The 13,407-nt window shown below is 64.4% G+C and overlaps 2 protein-coding genes across 2 annotated transcripts in view; both read right to left on the bottom strand.

Moving 5' to 3' along the window:
* Nucleotides 1–1,395: 1,395 nt before the first annotated feature.
* On the bottom strand, nucleotides 1,396–6,409 carry LOC121672115 (SH3 and cysteine-rich domain-containing protein 3-like). The gene is given in 13 exon segments (XM_042044634.1): nucleotides 1,396–1,555; nucleotides 1,782–1,889; nucleotides 1,891–1,920; nucleotides 2,070–2,121; nucleotides 2,371–2,465; nucleotides 2,586–2,635; nucleotides 2,852–2,918; nucleotides 3,029–3,120; nucleotides 3,231–3,306; nucleotides 3,523–3,620; nucleotides 3,778–4,045; nucleotides 4,428–4,494; nucleotides 5,241–6,409. Coding segments are annotated over 13 exon segments (1,842 nt in total). The 5' UTR covers nucleotides 5,981–6,409; the 3' UTR covers nucleotides 1,396–1,456.
* Nucleotides 6,410–6,643: 234 nt separating this feature from the next.
* LOC121672113 (R3H domain-containing protein 2-like) overlaps nucleotides 6,644–13,407 on the bottom strand; it is a 15,806-nt gene continuing 9,042 nt past the window's right edge. The window contains 12 exon segments of the mRNA XM_042044633.1: nucleotides 6,644–7,082; nucleotides 8,537–8,621; nucleotides 8,719–8,819; nucleotides 8,906–9,050; nucleotides 9,198–9,293; nucleotides 9,295–9,368; nucleotides 9,981–10,081; nucleotides 10,507–10,661; nucleotides 10,975–11,210; nucleotides 11,642–11,768; nucleotides 12,332–12,574; nucleotides 13,160–13,249. Of these exon segments, the coding sequence (XP_041900567.1) occupies nucleotides 6,739–7,082; nucleotides 8,537–8,621; nucleotides 8,719–8,819; nucleotides 8,906–9,050; nucleotides 9,198–9,293; nucleotides 9,295–9,368; nucleotides 9,981–10,081; nucleotides 10,507–10,661; nucleotides 10,975–11,210; nucleotides 11,642–11,768; nucleotides 12,332–12,574; nucleotides 13,160–13,249 (1,797 nt within the window). The 3' untranslated portion in view covers nucleotides 6,644–6,738.

The following is a 13,407-nucleotide window of genomic DNA, read 5'->3' on the forward strand; positions in this document are numbered from 1 at the left end:
CATCATTCCTGGACCAGCATCTCCTTGGGATGCTGGGAATGGGGGGAGACCCCCAGCGTGGGTTCCCTGTACCCCCGGAACCCCCTCAGCAGCCCTGGCCCGGCCCCACGGAGCGGGGGGGAACACGGACACTCCCCCTGGGGCAGTGCCCCCCCCCCCCCCCCCAAAACCCCCCCCCGGGTCCGGGGGGGGGGGGGGGTGGGGGCTGCCCCAACAGCCGCCCGCCAGGGGGCGCCGCAGCCTCCCCGCCTAATTTGCATATCTTTGCATACAGCGGTGCCGCGCGGCGAGTCGGCAGCGCCCCCTCGCGGCGGAGCCGGGGAAGCCCGGCCACACCCACTCCACAGGCCCCGCCCACCCCGCCTGCCCGTCGCCGTGGTTACCGCTGACGTCACTGTCCCGTGACGTCACGGGGCGCAGCCCCCGCTCCGGGGCCCGGGCACCTGTTCCTGGCTCGGCGCCCGCCCCCGCCGCGCTCCAAGGTCTCGTCCTGTCCCCGGCACCGTCACCTGTCCCCCGCCGCCCCTATTCGGGCCTCGCCGGGCCCCGCGCCAGCGCCCGCCCCCCGGGGGACGGGGCGGGGGGGTCCCGGTGCCGCCCTATCCCCTCCCACCACCCGTGCCCGGCTGAGCCCCCGCTGGGGGTACCGGCAGTCCCATAGTGACCAGTGACACCCCCCCTCCCAAAGGGGCCACCGCCACTCTCCCTGTGACCAGTGACCCCTCCATCAGGGGCCGCCGGCACCCCCACAGTGACCAGTGACACCCCCCCACCGCCACCCTCCCAGTGGCCCCCCCCAGCGGCGAGCACTGGCACCCCAACAGTGGCACCTCCCAAGGGGTCATCGATGCCCCCACAGTGACCCCCCCAGGACCCCCCAGTGCCCCCCAGAGCGGGGACCACCCGCACCCCCACAGTGCCCCCCCCCTTCCCCCATTAAATCCACGCTGGAGAGCGGGGGGTGGGCGCAGCCATGTATTGCCAAAACCCGGGAGCAGCGGGGCAGGACCCCCCCCCGACCCTCCCCACGGCACCCGGTGTCCCCCCACTCAGTCGGGGGGGTCTCCACAGCGAGTCTGGGGGTGCCCCCTGCTTGCATCCAGTGTCTCTGGAGGCACCAAAACCTCCCGCGGGGGGACAGCCCCTGAGGCACCTCCTGTCCCCCCATCCTGCCCCGGTCCTGGGGGGGGACAGCTGCCCCAGGAACCCCATTGCTGGAGGCAGCAGGAATGGGGGTGCCCTTCCCTGACCCCATACCTGTCCCGCAGCCAGGGCTCCCCATCCCAATCCCGGGGTCCTTCCATTCCCCATCCCGAGGGTCCCCTGTCCCCATCCCTGCTCTGCAGCCGTTCTCTCCGTCCCTGTCCCCATCCCCACCCCACAGCCAGCGTCTCACCGCCCCCATCCCAGGGGTGTCTCTGTCCCCATCCCGGGGGTCCCCCCCTCGCAGCCCCCCTCAGATCTCCTCCAGGAAGTCCACAGGGAACAGCCCCACTTTGCGGCCGGTGAAGACTTTGACGTAACCGTTCACCTCCTCCCCCTTCTGCACCACGATCTGCAGGCGAGAGGGGGTCGGGTGAGACCCCCGGGACCCCCCAGAGCGGGGGGAACCCCAGGTGTGGAGGGGTCGGGGCAGAGCAGGTCTCACCCAAGGGGGGGGGGGGGGGGGGGTGGGGGGGGGGGAGGGTGATGTTGGTTGTGGGGTGCAGCCGTGATGGGGGGCTTGGAGAGGGGCTGGGGGTCCCCGGGTGGTGATTGGGGGGGGGGAGGTCCCGTCTCACCTGATCCTTCTTGAGCGTGATCTGCCCGATCTCCCGGTTGCCCACGAAGGAACGCGTCACCTTGTGCACCCGCTCGCCCGCCCGCACCCGGATGATGAAGTTGGGGGGGGAAATACCCGATTTTCTCACCGATCTTTCCCTGGAAGGAGGAAGTGGGGGAGTGCAAGGAGGGGTCGGAGCCAATCCAGGGGTCTCAGATCACCCCCTGCCAGGCTGGGAGTTGACAGCAGGTTCGGGTGTCCCCCCTTTCCCAGCCGAGCTCTTCCTCCCGCCGCACACCAGCCTCACCCGCCACCACTCCTCGTTGGAGTCATCGACCACCGTGATCTTCTCCCCCGGCCTGGAAGGGAAGGAAGGGCTCTCTGAGGGGGGGCAGGACCCCCGGCCGTGGGAGACCCCAAGGAAAACCGCTTTTCCTGCAGAACCAGCTCCTCGAGCCCCGTATCTGGCAGGGGACACGCACAGCCCATGAGCTCAGGGACAGGCAGGTCCTGCATGGAGCAGCTCAGCCTTGGGAAATCCACAGAACCACATCGAGCCAAACACCAAAAGCGTTGGGAAAGAGCCCGGGACAAGGCTGGGAACTCACGGGAAGTCCAGGTCGTCCTTCTCCAGGGCTTTGAAGCGATAAAGTGCCACGAAATAGTGGGACTGCAGGAACGCCCCTGGCTGTGGCTTCTTGCTCTGGGGGGACACAGTGGGGTTTGCAGTCCCAGGGGCTGCAGGCAGCCCCGAGGATCCCAGCAGGGAGATCCCACAGGCTCTGTCCATAGTTTTGGGGTGCAGGGCAAGGATGAGGGGTACCTTGTCATCTGTTGGGCTCTTCTCAGCCTTCTTGTCCCCTTCAGAGGCACCTGGGAACGGGAGGAGGAGGTCACACCTCTCCTGGTGGTGCCTCCCGAGAGTCTCCTCAGCCAACGTGGGGATGCAGCAAGAGCCCCAGGGTGGGGACCTGAACCGGGGACCCTCTTTCTGCAGGGCACACCCACCCTGCTGACCCCCTCAAGATCAGCCAGGGGCTCCCTCCCTGTCCCATGGGCTCAGCCCCCAACCCTCGGCCCCATGCTCACCACCCTCGGCTTTGCTCCCCACCGGCTTCGTGGCCTCCGACTCCTCGTCCATCATCGCAGCCAAGGGCTGGAAGGCACAGAGAGCTCTCAGGGAGTGCAGCATGGGGGGCCTGGGGGGCAGTGGGGTGCTGGCACCGCACCCGCTGGAATTTGGGGAGGGCCCGACCCCACACTCACGTTCTTCTTGTCTTCCTGCCCCTTTTTGCGCTCCTTGTTGGCCATGATGACGCCCGTCCGCAGCGTCTCGAACACGGGGTCGCTCCTGTTTGCGGGGGGGGGCACGGGAATGGTGAGGGGGGGGTCAGGGATGGGACACGAGGGGATGGGGCACTCCGGGGTGGGTACCAAGGGGACGGGGCGCCCCAGCACGGGGACTCACAGAGCTGGTCCTTGGTGCCGGCGTACTGCTGGTCGCTGTAGAGGGGGGAGCTGTACGCCCGGCGGAACCCGGGGGGCTGCGAGGAGAGAGGGGGGGTCGCAGCATCAGCCACCCACCCGGACCCATGGGCCATCTGTCAGAGCTCGGGGACCCCGTAAAAGGGATGCCGGGGTCCCCCTCTGAGCCAGGAAATGACAGGGGTGGTGGCACCTTTGTCCTGCCCGCGGGGGCCGAGGTGGCCGCTCCCGGAGGTGCCCGAGCCGGGGGCTGGAGGCGGGGGGGTGACACTCACGATCTTGCCGAAGCAACGCTGCATTTCCACGTAGGACTGGCAGTGGTGATGGATGTTGGTCTTGCAGTTCTTGCACCTCAGGCCAAATTTGTTGTTGACTGGCGGGGGGGGGGGGTGGGGGTGGAAAGGAGAGGGAATGTGACACTGCAGCTGTGAAACGGCCGGGACAGAGCCCTGGGCAGCCTTGGCCCCCAGCCTCAGCCCTTCCCGCGGCCCCTGGTCCTGCCCATGGCCCCCAGCCCCCTCAGGACTCACGGACGATCATGCGGGCACAAACATCGCAGAATTTGGGCTTTTTGAAGTAATGATCTTTGAACTTGTGGGGTTTGTCATTGACAAGTTTCTCGGGTTCGGGAGGGGGTTCGGGCTCCTCCTCCTCTTCCTCCTCTTCGTCATCCTCATAGATGTAGTAGATGGGTCCCCCCGAGGGGCTGACCAGCTCCCCGTTGGGTTGCGGCTCCAGCGCCGGCTCCGGCTCCTCCTTGGGTTTTCGCTGGAAAAGTTGCTTCAGCTTCTGCAGCTGCTGGGATGGAGAGGACGGATGGTGCGCGGCGGTGTGGGGAAGGCAGGAGGGCAGAGACCCCGTGCCTGGCTCCTCACCCCAGTGCCTCGACCCAGAGCCCCCCCTCCACAGCGGGAGGAGACCCCAGGAATGCTCTGAGGACGGCGACCCTCCTCCCAGTCCCGTGAAGTCCCCACTAAAGGGAAAACTGTGGCTCCTGGGCACCTCATAGATGTGGGCACGCCAGGGAAATGCCAAGCTGGGAAATGCCCACCCAGCAGCCGGCTGGATCGGGGTCCCACCAAGCACCCCCGGCCCCCAAAGCCTCCTGCGGCTGCGGCAGGATGATGATAGAGAGGGGGCTTCCCCACTCATCCAAACTGCCCTGTGGACACCCACTTACCCGGCTCTTGGGTTTCCCACCTGAAGCAGGTGAAGCTGGTGGCTCTGGCACCTCCTTCTCCGTCATGCTGCGAGGGGAAGAGACACAGATGGCGTCGGCGGGGGCAGGTCCAGCTGCAGGAGCCCGGCAGGGGCTGAAGCGGTCAGACCCTGCTGGGTGGGCAGTGCCTCCCCTTCCCCTTCCCCTGCCCGTCCCGCAGCCGCTGTCCTGGCGAGGGCTGGTTCTGCCAGGGGAAACCCCGGGGTCACTCCCACCGCCCCTCCCGCAGCCCCTGCCCCGGCCAGGGCTGGTTCTGTCCAGGAGAGCCCCAGGGCCAGGCTGGAGGAGGCCGGTGCCCAGCCCAGAGCGTGGCACATCCGCTGACTCGGGGACGCGGTGCCAAGTGCTGTGAGCCAGCCCCTGGGCCACCTGCACGTGCCCACCTCGGCCTGGACATCCCCATCTCACCGTGAAACCGCAAACGGTGCCTCAGATGAGCACAACGGGGGACACTGATGGGCATCATCCGGCTTTCGGCTGCCACCGGGGCAGGAGCTGCTCCCACATGCCCCAAAGCCATCCCGATGCCACCTTTGCCAACCCTCCCTGCAGTGCTTCCACCCAGACCTCGCTGTTTTTGGTGATACCCACCCCCCAAGCCCCTCCAGCCCCATGGAAACCTGCCAGGAAAACCATCGGGAAGCAGCAACGGAACTGGGGAGCGCTGGGGCGAGGGGCGCTGCGGGCGTGGGGCACCCCGAGGCCCTGCAGCAGCGGGGGGGACCCAGGGTGGGCACGGCCACGGCGAGGGGGGCCACACACGGGGACACTCACCCTGTGCTTGGAGTTCTCGCCCTGCGCTGGAGAACCCCCCGAAGGGCGGGCGGTGCCGGGGCCCCGGTGGCTGCAGAGCCCCCAGCCCCCCGTGCCCGGCGCGCGGGGAGGGCGGCAGCCGGCCCGGTCCCGTGGCGAGCGGAGTGACAGGGCAGAGCAGGACGACAGCTGAGCGGTGGCGGGGGCTGACGCCGGGAAATTGGAGCCCCAGCGTGCGCCGGGAGGGAGCGGGCGGAGGAGCCACCGGCTATTTGCGTTGGTGGTTGCTGGGCGTGCCAGGGGCCCCCCCAGCCTGGCATGGGACGGAGAAGGAACCGGGCACAGCGAGGGCTCCGGGAATCGGGCACACGGAGGGTTCCAGGGGCTGGGTACACCAAAGGCTCCAGCCTCGGTGTCTCCACTCGTGCGTTGGAGGCCCCCGAGGCTGGGGGGTCACCGGGCAGAGGGGCAGCAGTGGGGTCTCTCATGGGGTAGGAGTGGCTGCCTCGCACCCTCTGGCACCAAATCCTGCTGCTCCAGGCTCTGCTGGGATGGCGGGAGCTGGGATCCCACTGCTGCCGGGCTGCCTGTGACAGGAACAGGACCCTGGAGTTCACGGGCACCTCGGGGTCCCTCGGGTCCCTGCCTGGCTGTGGGTGGCAGTGAGGTGGGAGCTGGCACAAGCCTGGGGTTGGAGCCCCCCCCCCTTCCTGGCAGCTCTTACCTGTCCGGCTGTACCTGCCCAGGAAGGTTGGGAGCATCCTGCTCCTGCCAGAGGCTCTGGCTGTGCCAGCCCAAATCCTGTCCCCACCTGCACCCACCAGCTCCAGGTGCTGCTCCTGTCAGCAGGGATTTGATGCTTCCTGGCAGGGCACACAGCTGGGGCCACTCCTGGCCTCATTCCTGCCCTGAAACTCCACAGCTGGATGGGGTCATGGACATCTCTCAGGGGAGTTCAGCCCCAATCCAGATGCTCTGATCCCAGCCTGGGTTCCGCACTTCGGCACACCACGGGCTCACAGCCCTTGGACATGCCAAGCTGGAGGGCAGCACTGGGCAGGACCATCCCCCTGCCAGTGTCCCTTCTGCTGTCCCCTCACCCCCCTGAGGCAGCACAGAGCCCCCAGCCCTGGCACTGGCAGAGAACGGAAAGTTACATTCGAGTGATGGGACAATTTTCCTTTTTTTTTTTTTTAATTTAAAAACAACCCCCCAAATAAAATAAAACCAAAAATACCCCCCCGCAAAATAATAATCCGATTAAATAAAATGTGCAGTGAACATACCAATCAACACCTGTATGTGCGGTCCAACACAGTGCTTAAACAAAACCATAGACACAGGGGAGGGGGGCGGGCACGGGCGTCACTCCAAAAATAATAATAATTAAAAAAAAAAAAAAAAATCAACTTCTTGTCTCTTAATTATGTTCATATAAATATATCAAGGAAGGAGGGCGAGAGGAAGGGAGGGTGGGAGGAGAAGAGGCCCAGGGGAGTGCCCGGTGCCCGCGGGAGCCCTACTGGGAGCTTGCCCGCTCCAGCACCCGCAGGTCGTAGTTCTTTTTGGCCACGCGCAGCTTGAAGCGGCTGAGGGAGTTGTTGAGGCGGAGGGAGGCGTTTTGGGCAGCCAGAGGGCTGGGGAACACGGCCACGATGGTGTATAAGGCAGCGAGGTCACTGTGCCTGCCGTTCTCCGGAGTCCCGCTGTTGTCCCCGCCGCCTCCGTCCCCGCGGCGCCCCTGAGTCTCTTTGAGCCACTGGATTTTGGCACCGGCCATGGCGAGCTGCGTGAAGAGCTTGTCGGCCTCTGTCCGTGTGATGCCCTCGGGCAGGTCCGTCACCTCCAGCACCCGGCCCAGCACTGCGGGGAAGGAGCCTCGTGTCACTGGCCAGGTCCTGGTGGCCCAGGAGCCACCCCGGCCCCAGGCTGGAGCACCCACCTCTCCTGGGCACAGCAATGCCACGCAGTGCCAAGCTGCCCCCGCAGCAGGAATCGATTTTTTTTAAGCCAGTCACTTCCCCTCCAAAGCATCCCTACCTGCTCCCTGGAATGCCCCATCCCAATCCCTTCTCGTGCCCATGCTCTGGTTCTGCTCCAGGAGGAGATGTGGGTATTTCCCAGTGTCCCAGGGCTATGGGGACACTCCTGGTGTCCTTAGGACAGCTGGGCAGTTCAGGCTTTCCCAGGGGCCCTGCCTTTCTATCCCAAACCTCCCGTATCAGGACTGGGAGCCAACCCCACGCTCCCACCCTGACCCTGGGAGGGAGAATGGCTGCACCCATGGAGGGTGGTGGCACTGAGTGTGCCCTGCTGGTGGTCCCCAAATCCCTCTGCAGCTCCTGGGCCCTCCCTGATGGTACCTAAACCCCTCTGGCAGCTTCTAGCTCTGACCTCTGCCCCTGCCCCAATGGTACCCAAATCCCTCTGCAGCTCCAGCCCCTGCCCAGCAATCCTCAAACCCTTCTGCAGCTCCTGGACCCTCCCTGGTGGTACCCAAATCCCTCTGCAGCTCCTGGCTCCAGCCCTGGCCCTGGGCTTAGCAGAGCTGCTGAAGGGATTCTTTGCTAATATTAACGTGGCACGTACGGACCATGCCAGGGCAGGAGGGGGGTAGGCAGCTCTTAAAGGGCCCCTGCAAGCAGCTGCTGGTGGTGACACGGAGGTGACATGGGGGACATGCCTGAGGCCTCCAGAGGGTCAGTGAGAGCTGCTCCATCCAAGCTGTGGGTCCCTCCCTCCCCGAGGACCCAGCGGAGACACCCCGGGCATGGGGCGTCCTTCAGAGAGAAACGACTCACTGGGACCCTCAGCCCTCACAGCCACGCCGGGACATCCCAAATCCCAAAGAGGAGGCTCTGAAGCTGCGGGCCCCATGGGAAAGGGAAACATGGATGGGAAGAGTGACTTGGGAAAGCAACGGTGGGAAATGAGATCTCAGTGTCTGGACACTCACTTTCTGCTGATAAAGAGGAATAAAATCCCAGTTCTGCCAGCTCCACCTGCTCCGTCATTTCCACCCTCTGAGAGGCAGGAACAGGACCCAGGTGTCCTTTTCCTCCAGAGGTTTTACTCCCTGTTCTCCCACCTCCCTCGGGGCACAGCGGGCTGGGGCTGGATCTGCTGCACCCCCAGCCTGGGCTCACCTGGACTGGGGGGTGTTTGTGGGTGTGGGGAGGAAGGACTGGCAGGAGCCACTGTCCAAAACCAGCACGGGGTCCTGTGGGATGCTGGCTTGGGCAAGGATGGCACCTGGAGTCTCCAACATCCGTATGTGGGGACATCAGAGGGCAAAGGGGCTCGAGGGGGTCACTTGCCTACGTCACTTGTCCCCAGGTCGGTGGACGCTGACTTTAGGGCCTGTCTCTTGCTCCGGTTTCCGTGCTTCATTCCGGTCTGCCCCTTGAAGGATAAAAAGGGCACCCTGTCACCTCAGGGGACACTGTGGCTTCACAGAGCCACAGAAGGGCCAGGAAAGGACGGCCTGGCCCGACTGTACCTGGTGTCCTGTGTAGCTGGGCTGGTTGTGGAGCAGCGGCGGGGGACACAGGGACAGGTTGTACTGCAGCGCCTGGCCCAGCAGCGAGTACCGCCCGTCACCTGCACAAGGAGCCCGAGTTTGTGGGATCCCGGGAAATGCCGCAGCATTCCCAGCCCCGAGCTGGCCCCACACACCTCCCCCTTACCTTGTGCCGGGCCCATGGGCCGGGGGAACTGTGTGAGGACGGGGAGGGGGCTCAGCCCCGTGCACACGCTGTTGAGGTTGGTGACGGGCGACGGCGTCGGGGACTGGGTGGGGGATGTGATGGGGCTGTTCAGCTGGGTGCTGGCCTGGGGGAGGGACAGTGTCAGACACCCCCAGTGCTTGTGACCACTCGCACACCTGCCTTGACCCCATGGGGTAACCCCCCACTCCTCACCCAGCCCACCCCGAAGGCTGAGCTGCCTCCTTCCCGCCCCTCCCAGTCCCCCCAGTACCTGAGCACTGGTGTCGGGGTTGTAGAGGTCTCCTGGCTTCTGCCCCCGCTGCTCCAGGCTGTAGTACTTACAATGGCTCCACTGCACCACGGGGGGGGTTCTGGGGGGCCTGGGGGCCGTTGGGGACATTCAGCTGCATCACCACCACACCGGGGCCTGACGGGGACACCCCTGGGGACAGACACAGGCACAGATGGCTCTGCTGCTGTGGGACACGGGGCACCTGCCCGGCCCTGCCACTGCACACCCTTCCCTACGATCCCGCTCTGGACTCTCTCCTCTGCCACTCCTGCCTTTCTCCAGCTGCAAAAACCCTACCAGGAGCTGCTGGGGATTCCTCTCTAATATCAAAGGTTACATCTGGGAGTGATGATGATTAATTCAGGAGAAATGGGAGCACAGGGGTCAAGCTGATGGATGGCAGCTCAGTGACCGCTCTGAGCATCTCCACAGAACTCCAGGCAAAGGCTCTGAGCACGGATCCAGGCACAGACCTCCACCATCCCAGTCCAGCTTCTGCCCCAGCTCGCTCCCAGCAGCCGTGACAGGGAGCAGGAATCCCGAGGCTCCCCATCCGCAGTTCTTCCCGCTCTCGCCAATCCACAGCTCCCTCCACCCCCCTGCCCACCACGGCAGGGAGATGCCAGGCACGAGCCAGTGCCACATCCTGATCATTCCCAGACTAAGGAATCCCCTTGCACAGAAGCTGCCAGATTTGGCCGTGATCCAAAAGCTGATCCCACCCGTGCAGTCGATGCCAGCCCTGCCCGTGGCCCCTCGTACCTGAATACTGCTGCTGCATCTGGGGGGGGCTGCAGGGCGCCGGGGACTGCGGCATCTGGTACTGCTCAGAGCCAGGAGGCTGCAGGAACCCCACGGATGGGCTGTGGGGCAGAGGGCTCAGGTGAGGATGGGGAGGAAGAGCTGGGGCATCTGCGCAGGTAATTCGCAGCTCCCTCTTTACTGGGACGGCTGGGCACATGGGAGCCTCTGGAGAGGGCTGGGCACATGGGAGCCTGACACGCTGGTGGCCAGGAAGCCCTGACTAAGGGAGCCAGGAATGGACAAGGTCAGGGAGGAGCAGCACTTGTGGCGCCCAGCCCCCTCCAGCCACAGGAGCAGGGTGTGCTCACAGCAGGATCATCATGGAATCACCAAACACAATCATGGAACCTCCCGGGTTGGAAGGGACCCACAAGGATCATCAAGGCTGACTCCTGGCCTTGATGGGACACCCCCAAAACCCCCACCGTGGGCACAGCACCCCTTTCTCCCCCAGGCAGGCCAGAACCCCCAGGCAGAGCTTCACCTGGTGCCGTTCTGCTGGGCAGTGGGGATAACGCTGTAGTAGATGGGGACCCCTCCAGCCTGGAGCCCCCCCTGCACAGACTGGCTGGCTGGCACAAGCACCGGCTGCTGGAAGGGCTGCTGGACCACGTTCTGGGACTCACTGGCCATGGGAACCTGGGCAGGGAGGAAAACAGCAGGTAACAGGTAACAGAGCAGGGGGAACAACCAAGGTGAAGAGATTCCAGGTGGTTTTTCCTTACAGCCCAGAGCAACCTCACCCAGGCACAGGCAGCCCCTCCCAGAGATTCTCCCGGTCCCCCTGCTCCAGATCCATCCCAAGGATTCCCACATGGATGTGCCCTCCCCAAGCTGCCCTGTGAGCAGATCCCCACCTCGGGCTCCATCCCTTAGGCACAGGAACGGGGCACATCCTGCACAACCGAGGCCCCCTCCCAGCACCCCACGCTGGGCAGCAGCAGATGCCCACCTGGTACGAAGGCAGCGGCGTGTACTGCACCATCAGACCTTGCATCTGGCTCCCCATCCCACTCCTCTGGCTGCTGAGGAGCCCGGGGGGCTGCGCCTGCTGCACCCCCATCACGCTCTGCATCTGGCCCCCCATGTTGTTCCTCTGGCTGTTGAGGAGCCCGGGGGGCTGCGCCTGCTGCACCCCCATCACACCTTGGTATGTTTGCTGCTGGTTGGACATCATTGGCTGTAAACCTGCCAGAACAAGGTTTTGATGGAGCAGCTTCCCAGTTGGACACAGGAAACAGCCCCAGATTTAGGATTTAGGGAATCAATTCCTGCTCTGCTCCCACCTCCTGCTAAAGAGTGGGGAAAGGGCTTCCCTTAGAGCAGATGTGAACACACCCAAGGGAAGCTCCTGGCTTTAAATCCCCCTGGCAGCCCCTCAGTGGGGCTTAAATCCACCTCATCCCCCCTCCAGTGAGCTGAGAGCAGAGGGAGGGGAAGGACTCAACAGCCTCTGCAAATGGAGGCATCCCAACCTCCCAGCCAAGAGGCAGGTCCAGCAAAGAGTGGGAGACAGGGAAGAGTGACCTGGCCCCACACAGCACACGGGAGATCTTTGGAGCCAACAAAAGCAACAAGAAAGGGAAAGCTGCCCCCATCCCCGCTTTCCAGCCCCTTACCTGGCTGCTGGGACTGCTGGGGGAGTTGCTGTGGGTGCTGGGAGCTGTAGGCCACTGGGTGACTGAGGGGTCGGTATTGCTGGCTGGAGTTCGGGTACTGCCCGGGGGGGTAGTAAGAAACCTGAATCTATTGGGGGCAAGAAAACACCATGGTGAGGACATGGCAAGGGGCAGGACCAAGAAAGCTGGTCCCCCAGGACCAGTTTTCTCTCTCACCTGGCCTGGCTTCTGCCGAAGGGAACCACCCAGGGCTTTGGCTCTGGCCAGCTGATGGCTCCTCGGGGAACCGCAGCCCCTTCCCGCGCCTCCCAGCCTCCTCATCCAAGCCTTTCCCAGCACAGTAGTGCAAGAGCACAGTAGGCACAACTCTCTCCTCACAGCTCAGGGGACAATCCTAGAGGTCACAAAGCCCTGCAGGACCCCAAAGAGAGCTTAGAGGTGTCAGCCCTGAGTCCGGCCACTGTCCCTCCCCCGCTGCTGAGAGCCAGGAGTGGCCCTGGGGGTCCCAGGTAAGAGCCTCGTGAGCTCAGAGGGACACGGGGATCATCCTGTGCCTAGCAGGGGAGCACGAGACCTGGAGCCTGGACCCCCGTGGATGGATCCATCACCAACTAGCAGCAGAAAAAGAGGGACCCACTCCCCAGCAGTCCCTGGCCTGGCAGCTCTGGGGATGTCCCCTTGTGTCCTTACTTGCTGGGGAGGCTGAATGTAGCCCTGGGGCTGCAGCACCTGCTGAGTGGGGGCCGTGTGCCCCGAGGCGGAGTAGCTGGAGGTGGGGATGGGTTGCCCAGGGGTTGCCATGATGAATCCTGTCTGCTGAGGGTGCTGGGAGATGAGGGATGACTGGAACATCGCCGAGGAAGGATCTGGGGCTTCCGTCGAGCCCTGTCGGCTGAGGCTGATCTGCCCGAAGGGGCTGCTGAGCTCGTCGGCCTGGAGTGGGATAAGGGAAGGATGGAGGAGGGTGGCACGTGGGACAGCAGCAGGGAGGACACAGCTCTGCTGGTAAATGCAGACCCCTTCTCCCTGCTCTGGGAGCAGCTCCCCCAAAAAGGCCCCCACACATGAGCCACAGCCCCAGAGCAGCACAGGGGGACATGCGAACTGGGGGGGCCAAACGCTCAGCAGACACGGGGGACACTGCGGGGTCCCACGCAGGCAGGGGTGACTCCAGCCCAGCGGCCACGTCCCACGGGGCACACCATTCCCAAAAGATCCCGGTGGAGACAACACAGGGGCTTGGCTGAGCCCACAGGGCGGCCCCAGACCCCAGCACTGAGCACAGGCATGGCTGGGGAGCTCTGGGCTTGGAATTTGCTCTTCCCAGGCTCTTTCCAAGAGCTCCACTCCAGCAGCAGTGCTCCCGTGGCCTCGGGCATCCCGCTGCAGCGCAGAGCTCCGTGAATCCCAGCCCCAGGGGGTGGGTGTCCGGGACGTACCTGATCAGCACAAGCTCACACAACACAAACACAGCACAGAGCACAACAGACAGTGCAGAAGAGGAACTGGGGTTTGTACCAGGTTGTACTGCTGGGGTGGAGAGACTGGCAAGAGGACTTGGGGGCAGGAGCTTGGAGAGTACGGAACGGGCTGCAGCGCCGGGACCGGCTACGACCAGCAGAGAAGGGAATGGAGGGAGAGGAAAAGGGGAATAAAAAGGAAGGGAGGGAGGGAGGGAGGAAGGAAGGAAGGGAGGACGGAAGGAAGGAAGGAATTCGAAAGGAATTCGGAAGGAAGGAAGGAAGGAATTCGGAAGGAAGGAATTT

The sequence above is a fragment of the Corvus kubaryi genome, unplaced genomic scaffold, assembly GCF_017639235.1.
Source record: "Corvus kubaryi isolate FWS band 111438036 unplaced genomic scaffold, C.kubaryi_AGA036_p1.0 37945, whole genome shotgun sequence".
Lineage (NCBI taxonomy): Eukaryota > Metazoa > Chordata > Aves > Passeriformes > Corvidae > Corvus > Corvus kubaryi.